Consider the following 10,810-nt stretch of genomic DNA (forward strand, 5'->3'; position numbering starts at 1 on the left):
TAAGTGGGAAACAGAACAGGCAGATTGACTGAAATACACTGCTGAGGGGAGCAGCGGGCTAGTCAGGAGAGGTCTGCTGCGCCATATGGGTAGCTCCCTGGTTGGGAATCGAACTAGTGCTGCAGTGGCTGTGGATAGCTTCACAGGTTGCATCATAACCCCTTGCGCCACCAGGGAGGCTCCTGATTTTGATTTTCAAACATGAAAAGTCCCAAACCTGATTCCTGACCAAGATATTATTTGCTTCTGGACAACCTAGGGACCTTGACAAATGAGGAGCTCCAAGAGGGAGGACCAGCCACTGTCCCGTACCTAGATTCTACCTTGTCTGTACCTTGGACTTGAGCCACTGCTGAGACGGCATTACCAAACAAAGCAGGTCATATCCCTGGACCACGAAGGTGTTCCCAGCAAAGAGGTGCTTTATTAGCAAGTGGCACTGGTTGGGAGGGCAGCAGAGTCAGTACTTGGAAAAGGCTGCCTCCCCAAGTGGCAAGTGAAGGAAGACTATGGAGGAGAAAAAGGGTGTGGGAACATGCAGGAGCAGGGCGGGTTCTTCTCTCTCAAGTAGAGAAGGTGCCAGTGTGTCTAGGAGATGTAATTCAGGAAATGATGAAAATACTGCTGGTAGTGTCTCTCTTTGTGCTATCAATTAAAACCTCAGGTGCTCCTCAGGCACTGACATTATCAGCAACCTTGGAGGCAAGAGAATTATCTCCCTAAGTATCACACAACTACCATCATGGCCGGAGAGCTGTACAATGGTAGCTCTAAGGCAGGGGACACATTCCCAGTTCAGGCCCCACCACAGAGGTATCTATAAACAACCAAAGAGTGTATTTCACTAGCGCCCAGAAAACCAAATTCTGCACTTGATCTTAGCCAAAAGGCCGAGAAGCGATGAAAACCAAATTCTGATTCAGGGGAATTATCTGTACGTGATGAATTACATGTATGTGACTGATGGTTATTTGAGATATTATCAAGGAAGTCAGCGGCACAGGCACCCCAAATCAACCAACACCCTTAATGCTGGTTGGGGGTTGCTGGAAATTTATAAGGGGCAAAGGATGGTGAGGGAAGTCACGGCTCCACATTTCTAAGTCCCAGGAGGTGCCAGCTAAGTCTAGGTGACAGGAGTCAGGGAGTTTGACTTTCCATGAGCATATTTTCTTGGCAATCAACTGAGGCTCGTTTCTGATACCACTATCAACTCAAAGAGACATAGAGATTCTCCGAGATATTAGGGATGTAACACAATTGACTTTCAAGGTTCCCAGAAGTGCAGGTAAAGTCTAAATCTAATGATCAGGAAGGAATAAGGGTGCAATTCAATGAGCAAAAAGTTAATTCTGAAGAGGGAATGCAAAACAATGCTTAGATTTCATTCAACTTATTCCAAAATTATTTAGCCCAGGTGCATTTTCTGTTGAAAACTGAGGTGATCTGGCGACAATATCTATCCCCACCCCCTCCCTGTTCTGACAGAGGACTCAGCTCTGCCTGTGCTCCCGGATAAATTTCCACATTGCATGACATCATAAAATTTCAGAGGTCAGGTCAACCCTTTAAAAGTCCTCCATAGACCCTAAGTGGCTGCGGATGATCCACCCACAGTGCCACCCAGCCTGCCACCATGTGGGAGCTCTTCCCTCTCTTGCTACTCACCCTGGCCTATTTCTTCTGGCTCAAGGGCAAGTCCCCTGGTGCCAAGTACCCCAACAGCCTCCCAGCCCTGCCCTTGGTGGGCAGCCTTCCCTTCCTCCCCAGACATGGACATCAGCATGAGAACTTCTTCAAGATGCAGAGAAAATATGGCCCCATCTATTCCCTTCGTATGGGAAGCAAGAATACAGTGATCGTCGGGGAGCACGAGCTGGCCAGGGAGGTGCTGGTCAAGAAGGGCAAGGACTTCACCGGGCGGCCCCAATTGGTAAGCTGTGCCCTGTGCCTCCTTTCTCACCATCCCCTGGGGTTGTGTGGGTCTCAGCCAAGACCAGTCCACAATACCTGTAATTCCTCCAGAGACACTGTGGTTTGGCTGTGGGTGGGGAGTGAGTTCAGACCCCATTCAGTGACTTAACCAGGCAGGAAGGATGAAAGGAACTCTCATACCCTGAGCAGCCCTGGCATGGGCAGAGTGGAGCCCTCACTCCACGCATCTTGCCCCTGAACTGGATGATGATGTCTCTCAGCCAACACTTCCCTAATTAATGACAGTGCTAATGAAGCAATGAGGCCGGTATCCAGCTTAGTAAATGCTCAGAAAACAGTCTTTATGAAGTTCCTTTTCATGTGCAAGATGGGCATAGTGCTCACTCTCTCCATGGGAAGGGGGATGGGAAAAGCCGAAAAGCTGGGCCCTGGGAGGACAGGGTGCAACTTCCCTGGATCTGTCTGCAACTGCTCCAGCTCACAGGGTCTGACCCATGGTAGCATTTCAGGGCTGAATGGTGCATCCTACTGAGCTCACTCAGGTGCTTCTAGGGGAAGAGGAGGGGCCTGAGATCCAGAAACACTGCCAGAGCCCCGTCCCAGCACCCTGCAGCTCACTGCTTACCTGAACACCCAGACAGGAACCCAGACTCCCATCTTTGATCGGGACGACTGATGACTTGCCTTTCTTTGCTTGCATCAGTCAGCCAGCTCAGTGGGTCAGCTGCCTCACTCCCGACTATTCTGAGCTCTTCTCTCCCTAAAAGAAAGAGATCTGATGGGGCTGGTGGGTGAGGGTAGAAGAAGGAAAGCTTTGAACCCTCATGCTTCTGGGGAGGGGGCTACCTCTGGAGATGGTGCCTTGCCCCCCGAGCAGAGGGTATACCAGACTCCTGCTCTTCTCAGATTTGGCTGTGGTGGCCAAATTTCCATGGCACGCAGACTTGCCACACAAAGATAAACAGAAAGCGATGAGCTGATGCGCCTTCAGCACTCGCGTAGGGCCCAGGAGAGGCAGAACCTGGACAGTCCTGCTTTCCACTGGCCTGCCTGCCCCCCCCCCCCAGTCCCCAAGAAACACAGTTCAGAGAGCTTGTCCAGCCCCAGCTCTTGCCCCAGGGAAGAAACCAATCACAAAGGACAGGCCCAAAAGTCAACCTGTCATTAAACTAAATCACTAGACCCTTAGATTCAAAGCCAGGGTTTTGTCGGTTGGGGGCAGGGAGTGGGGGGTGCTGGAACGGGGGCTTGGACCTGCCTTACCAAGCCTCACAGTCACCGTGGAGCGGACCAGGGAAGCCCCACATGGGGGGAGGGGAGCAGCTTGGCAGGTACCTGTGTTCTCCCTTGGGAAGGGGAATAGGTGCTAGAGGCACAAGGCAAGCTAGGTAGATGATATCTGCTTCCTACTGTGTTTCTTCCTCTCTAAAGGTGACTCAAAGCATCCTTTCTGACAACCAAAAGGGCATTTTCTTTGCCGACCATGGTGCCCAGTGGCAGCTGCATCGGAAACTGGCACAGGCTTCCTTTGCTTTGTTCAAAGACGGCAACAAGAGACTGGATGACATCAGTGAGTACCAGACTGGGCCCAAAGCTATGGGGTAAAGGGTTTTGAAGAGCTCATTCTAGCAGTTTCTGCATCACTGCTGCCATCTAGTGGCCATTAGCACACAAGGGCTCTCTCTCCTGCAGGCATGTCCTCTTCTCTGGTTCTCTTGCTCTCTCTGGTTCAATGGAGTAAGTAGACAGGGGTTCAAAGTATTGCTTCATTCACCACCCTTATGTTCTTGTCCCTGTTTAGTCTGTCAGCAAATCAGATTACTGTCTGATTTCCTGGCCACCCAAGATGGACAGTCTGTAGATTTGTCCTTGCCTATCTATCTGGCGATGACCAACATTATGTGCTTCATCTGCTTCAACATTACCTACAAGAATGGTGATCCTGAGCTCAAGATCATTAAGAATTACAACAATGGAATCATGGATACTCTGCGCCAGAACTCTATGGTAGACATATTCCCCATCCTGAAGGTGAGGATGAGACCAGGTCCCACATTCAGATGTCAGCAGAAACTGACATGGTCCCCAAGACTTCTTTTTTTTTAAAGATTTATTTATTCATGCAAACAAGAGCTGGGGTACAGGCCAGAGATGTGGAAGGTGAGAAGATCCACCAGAGACAGAATGGGGAGCAGAACAGCTGGATTTACTGAAATACACTGCTAAGGGGAGTGGCAGGCAAGACAGGAGACGCCTGCTGCACCATGTGGGTTACCTCTCTGGCCAGTATTGACTCAGGCCACAGTTGTGATAGGGCTGAGACTTAACCCCTAGGCTGATCCCCAGGTCTTAACTCGTACTCCTGGGCTCCAGACACAACTTACTCCTGACCACCAAGCCACAGTGACATCTATCTCCATAGGCACTTAAAACCTTGTACTTTCTCTTCATAAGCAGAAATAGTGTTTGAGCAGTTCTTTCTGCCCCTGTGCTGTGCAAGGGTCCTTTACTCTTCTCTGCCTTTAGGATAAACCTATTCTTTTGAATATAAAAAAAGAAAGACATGGCATTTTAATGATGCATTTTAAGAATCATAATACATGGTTCTCATTGAGGTATACACTGCCATTTCCACCTGTACACAATGAATACATTGCCCCTGGAGGTAGATTTCATTACTCTCATCCAGCAGAGAAAGATTTGAGAAGTCAAGGAACTTGCCCAGGCTTCAGAACCCCTCTCCCTTATTCCTAAAGGCTGGGCACGTGGCAGATGTACTAAGTACATCTTAAGTACATCTCACTCAGTCTTGATGTTTGATTGAATGAGGAAGAGGAAGTGAAAAACTCCCTTCTCCCATCATGGATACTGTCCTACTTATCTGAGCATCGATTTGGGGCCCTATCTTGCCGCCATTTTGCTTAAGGCCTAGGGGAGTAGGCAGACAGAGTCATGCCAGGAGAGATTTGTGTGGCAGGAAAAGGACAGTGGAAGAGGAAAGGATTTGATTCTTCTGTCTACTTTTCAGGTTTTCCCCAACAAAAACCTGGAAAAGATGAGAAAATGTGTTAAAATGAGAAATGAATTCCTGACTGAAATCATTGAAAAATACAAGGTAGGAGCTGGAGCAGAAGAGATTATGAGTCACGTTGAACGCGTAAGAACATTGGGGCGATGCTGGACACTGGGCTCTCCCCACCTCCCAGTGCCTGGCACACAGTAGTCACCAATGGAGATGGACTTAATTCATCATGGGGGTGGGGAAGTGAGGAACTAAGGATTCTAGAAAGGACCCCTAAGCCCAAAGTTTGAGGAGGGCCCAGTGCTGCCTCCTAACTCCACATCTCATAGGTCCTACCTAGGTACTGTGCTCCCTCATCACCAACTGGAACCTCCACTCCGGGATGAAAGTAGGTTTTAGATGGGGCTCTGCCCTCAACACTGTCTCCAATCTCACCTACCAGGAGAACTTTAGCAGCGACTCTATCACTACCATGCTGGACGTGCTGATCCAAGCTCAGATGAACTCAGACAACAACAATGCAGAACCAGGCCGGGATTCAAAGCTGCTTTCAGATAAACACATTCTCATCACCATCGGGAACATCTTTGCGGCCGGTGTGGAGACCACCACATCCATGTTGCAGTGGATTGTGGCCTTCCTGCTGCATTACCCTCAGGTGGGCTTCCCTTCATTCCATTCTTCCTAAACACCCTTGATCCCAGCCAGCCCAAACTCTTTTCCTGATTTCCAGAGAGGCAGAACCGTCAGAACTTCATTGCAGAAAGACTCATGATGCAGTCCTTAATGAGCAGAGCTTGGCTCTGCCCTCGGGAGGACCTATACCTTCTGGAACAATGGTGTGGTAGCACATTCACAAACGCACTGCGTGTGACTCTCTCTACTGGATGTGGCAATAGGTTCACTAAGGCCAGGCTTGAGCCTGTTGTCACATCCACCTTCTCTGGCCCACAGTTGAAAAGGAAGATCCAGGAGGAAATTGATCAGAATGTAGGTTTCAGCCGCACACCAACTCTCAGTGACCGCAAACATCTCCTCCTCCTGGAGGCCACCATCAGGGAGGTGCTGCGCATCAGGCCTGCATCCCCAATGCTTCTGCCCCACAGGGCTGTCGTCAACTCCAGGTGTGCCTTCCTGCCCATATCACCCCATCCCATGATGCATTCAGCATCATCTGAGCAATGATTTGGGTCCCTATCTTGCCATCTTCCCATTGCCCAGTACCTCTTTCATCCTGGTCCCCTTAGCTTGCTGATCAATTGATGGTCCATCACTGAGTATCAATCAGCCTACCCATGAGCATACCCATTAATGGATCCATCAGACTCACACCCAGTCACAGTCCTAGGTTACTGACCTCCCTCAGAGGTGGCCCGCTGTCCTTGGAGACACGTGGTCTGGATAAGACTGGGTACTCTCTCCTCAGCCCAGTCCAGCAGCCTCAGGCACACACAGATGTGCACCAGCTCAGATGCATCCCCACCTGCCCCGACATTCATGCACCCACTCCACAGGGTTCATACACAAGTGGTGGTCAGGCACAGTGGGCTGGAGAAGCGCTAGATGCATATGGATCTGGCAGAAGTTAAGGAAAAGGTGAGGCATTAGGGGTGAGGGAGGAGAGGCTACTTATCTCTTCGCCAGGGAGCAGACTGTGCAGGCTTGGGGCTGAGCAGGTGGGAGCCACAACATTCCATAACCCCTTCCTCTCCCTCTTTGGGGCAGCATCGGTGGTTATGCCATTGACAAGGGCACAGATGTCATCATTAATATGTGGGCGCTACATCAGAGTGAGAAGCAGTGGGACCAGCCTGACAAGTTCATGCCTGGTGAGTGTCTGTCCTGTCATGCTCCAGAGCCAAACAGCCAGCCTGCTCTCTGTGCTCCTCTGACTACTTGGCTTCGCCCCTGCAAGGCTCGCTACTGGAAAACTCTGGGTGACAACCACTTGTACCAGTTGACATTTCTCTGATCCCCCAGACTTGCCAAACTTCACACTGGACTCCTCCTGTCCCTGGCACTAACTACAATCTCTCTTCTCAAAATGCTGTGGGGACATGGGCCCCCTCAAACACACCCTAGCCCACTGAGGGGTGGCATTTAAACCTGCTAACACTGCCTCTTTCCATCCTCCTGACATTCCATTTCCTGTGAGTGATTGGGCCAACCTGAGAATAGCCTGAGGGTCCCTCAAGTAAGGTTGTCCACCTTCCAAGCTAGGGTTGCCTAGACAGGGCCCCATCTGCCCTCTGGGACCTGGCCACGCCTCTGCTTTCTCCTGTCTGGCCCCCTGACTCATGGCTGCCTCCCTTGTCCACAGAGCGCTTCTTGGACCCAACAGGGAACCAGCTCATCTCACCATCCTTAAGCTACTTGCCCTTTGGAGCAGGACCACGCACATGTGTAGGGGAGATGCTGGCCCGCAGGGAGCTCTTCCTCTTCATGGCCTGGTTACTGCAGAGGTTTGACCTCGAGGTCCCAGACGATGGACACATGCCCGCTCTGGAAGGTATCCCCAATGTGGTCTTTCTGATCGAACCTTTCAAAGTGAAGATCAAGGTCCGAGACGCCTGGAGGGAGGCCCAGGCTGAAGGGAGCCCCCAGAACTAGAACCTCGCACCCGACTCCAGCAGATAGCACAGAACTAGAGGTGGCCCTCCCCCTCTAACCTCTCCCCTCCCCCTGGCATGATGTGCATAAACTGAGCAGTTTCTATTCAGAAGGGCCTTGAGAAGCCCATTCATTTCCTCACTGGTTCATTCATTCTCTCAACAAATACTTATCGAGCAGCTGCTATGTGCCTCTCACAGGGCCTGGACAGGCAACCTCCCTAGTCTCGCGATGCTACATTCCCGTGAGGACTGACCTACAAACAGGGACTTCAGAGACTCCTAAGTTCACTGAAATGAACTACACTGGTGATGGTGGAGTGAGATGAGGAGAGACTGGTGGAGGGGGAGGGCGGCCAGAAAACACATGGTCAGGGTTGGTAGCAAGGCCTGGGGAAGGTGTCTGGTGCTGAGGGAGCACTTGAAGGTCCAGGTTACTGCAGGTGGGAAGGTCTCCAGGTGGGAGAGGTAAGCATGGCCAGGGCAGAGCCAGTGAGGCAGGGAGTGGGTCCCTTTTGAGCCTCAAACTGCTCTTTTCCTATCTGTGACAAGTACATATTGAACAACAATTTCCCTGGTGTGGTGTAGGAGGGGGAAGTGGGAGCCCTGCTTTGCAAAGTCTGCTGTATGCTGTGCTGCAAATATGCCCACGTGACAGCCATAGAACTACCGACATGATGTCAATGAACACAGAGATGGAAAGGGACAATGTAGCTTTTTGTTATTCATCATATTATATAGTAAAGGCCTTTATATTGTATTTCCATCCTACAGAAGCATAATCATCAATCACCTTAAGGACAGATGTAGTAATTTTTAATATTACCTTCATTTTTAATATAACTTATTCATTTGTAAATTGATATAGTACAATTGTTTAAGTGCTGCTTTAGTGAACAACGCGTAAGATTCCTATCAATTTAACAATCCGCTCTTGTAAACTCTAAGAGCTGCTCTGTTTTAGAGGAACCATATTTACATTTGTGATGTTCAGTGTAACTTATGTGCTTCCATCAGTAAAAACTATACAGTTTGCTGTGAATGTCGAGCAAAAATTATTATTTAATCTTTGGACTTATTTGGTGATTACAAGATTCCAGCCCCTCATCTTATTATCTTAGTTACCTCCACTGCCATTTCCTCCTTTTGGAGAGAGTCACATGCAAGGAGCATCATCATCAGAGGGGCATATGATCTAGTCTGTCTTATATTTAATTTCCTTTAGTATTTATCTGGCATTGAGATCTATGATTTTATTTTTTGGTTAAAACTTATGAGATAGGGGGCCTCCCTGGTGGTGCAGCGGTTGAGCGCTGGGTTGCAAAGCTGCCCGAAGCCTCCGCAGCGCCGGTTCGATCCCCGGCTGCTCCCCGGCCACCGGAGGAGGGTCCCACATGGCGCGCAGACCTCTCCTGCCGCCCGCTGCTCCCCTCAGCAATGTACTTCGGTCCTTCTGCCTGCTCTGCTCCCCGCTCTGGCTCTGGTGAATTCTCTCACCCTCCTGCGCTTCTGACTGTACCCAGTGCTTGTATAAATAAATAAATAAATAAATAAATAAATAAATAAATAATAAATCTTAAAAAAAAAAAACTTATGAGATAGGAAAATGAAGTGTTTGTCTTTCATTTACTTAATGACTGTAAAAACTAATTAGTCCTCAAAATAAAATACCATTGTTAAAATAAAGAAAAATTAATATATAGATAAGACACATAAACAAGACCCAGTATTGGGGAAACAAGCAGTCTATAATTAAAAGAATTAAGACAACTTAAAGCCTTCTAATTAGCACCTTACCTCTCCAGCTCATCACTGTCACTTCCAGAATGCAATTGTCCAGAAAGATTAAATTGCTCACAGCCTCAGATGGGACCCCACACTCTCCTGGGGTTTTCCATGCTCACTTGTGCCTGGCACATACTGCACATTCAATAATCTGTAGAGCAAATATTGCCTAGAATTCCCTTTACTTTTCTGTCCACCTGGTCAGCTCAGTTTCGAGGTCCCTACTCCAGGAAGGGTGCCCTGAAACCCTGAAGTGGGCTGCACTCTTGTCCCCAGAATCCTGTGCACACATGGTACATGGTACTTGCCAGGAGCTGCTCTTACTGGCTTTGTACACCTTCTTTCTGGCCCCAGTTGCACACACACACCTCAGTGCCTAAGTCTCCTGTGAAGCAGTGATATCTGCCAGGCGTCTGGTCTGCTATCCGGGAGGTCGCGCCCAGCTTGGAGCTGTCATCTCTCAGCAGCTACCCCAAATTCAGAATCCTTGCCCAGGAAGGCCCTGGGATCAGTTCCCAGGGCCACAGAGCCAAAGGTCACCTTACTTAGTATAGAAATCTGGACGCACATACATAGTACTGGCTGCGCATACATACTATAATGGCTAATGATCTCTTTTCTTTACACTAAAACTCTTGCTTTGAACTAAGATTAAACAAGCAGCCCTGGATGTACCAGACCACGATACTCAGAAGCGATAACAAATTCTTGGAACAGAACATAAATAATACCAAGAACATCAACTAGAATGGGCAGGCCTAGTGAATCAATTCACTTACAACTGTTTTTCGTAAGACTCATTATAAAGCAGCCAGCTAGAGATGAGATGTTAGAATGGTTTCTTCAGGGCCTCCCTGGTGTCACAACGAGTTAAGTCTCAGCACAATCACGCTATCTGCAGCCAATACAACATTAGTTCAATCCCCGGCCAGGGAGCTAAACCACATGGTGCAGCAGACCTCTCCTTTCTTACCTGCTGCTCCCCTCAGCAGAGTATTTCAGTCAATCTGCCTGTTAGGCTCCCCACTCTGTCTCTGGTGAATGCTCTCACCACTCCACACCTGTGGCCTATACCCCAGTTCTTGTATGCAAAAATAAAATATATCTTACAAAAAAAAAAAAAAAAAAAGAATGGGGCCTCCTTGGTGGTACAGGGGGTTAAGTACCGCGGCCTCTGCAGCGAGAGTTCAATCCCCAGGCGGCCAGGGAGCCACCCACATGGCGCAGCAGACCTCTCCTGACTCGCCCACTGCTCCCCTCAGCAATCTGCCTGTTCTGCCCCCTACTCTGTCTCTGGTGAATCCTCTCACCCCCCGCATCTCTGGCCTGTACCCCAGCTCTTGTGTGCATAAATAAATAAACCTTTTAAAATAAATAAATAAATAAAAATAAAAGAATGATTTCTTCAGGGTGATGTGCCCACCATTCTCAGCCCACCGGGCAGCTATCTAGATAATTG

At 49.1% G+C, this 10,810-nt stretch overlaps 1 protein-coding gene across 1 annotated transcript; it reads left to right on the plus strand.

Moving 5' to 3' along the window:
• Positions 1-1,636: 1,636 nt before the first annotated feature.
• LOC311178187 (steroid 17-alpha-hydroxylase/17,20 lyase-like) lies at positions 1,637-7,567 on the plus strand (the record flags this gene model as incomplete). Its single annotated transcript, XM_084244564.1, has 8 exons — positions 1,637-1,933; positions 3,367-3,505; positions 3,737-3,966; positions 4,964-5,050; positions 5,400-5,615; positions 5,912-6,081; positions 6,683-6,786; positions 7,278-7,567. 8 exons carry the CDS (start codon positions 1,637-1,639, stop codon positions 7,565-7,567), a joined length of 1,533 nt encoding a protein of 510 aa, XP_084100690.1.
• Between the last annotated feature and the right edge of the window lie 3,243 nt (positions 7,568-10,810).

This window comes from Talpa europaea (assembly GCF_964194135.1).
Source record: "Talpa europaea genome assembly, chromosome: 10".
In the NCBI taxonomy this organism is placed as follows: Eukaryota; Metazoa; Chordata; class Mammalia; order Eulipotyphla; family Talpidae; genus Talpa; species Talpa europaea.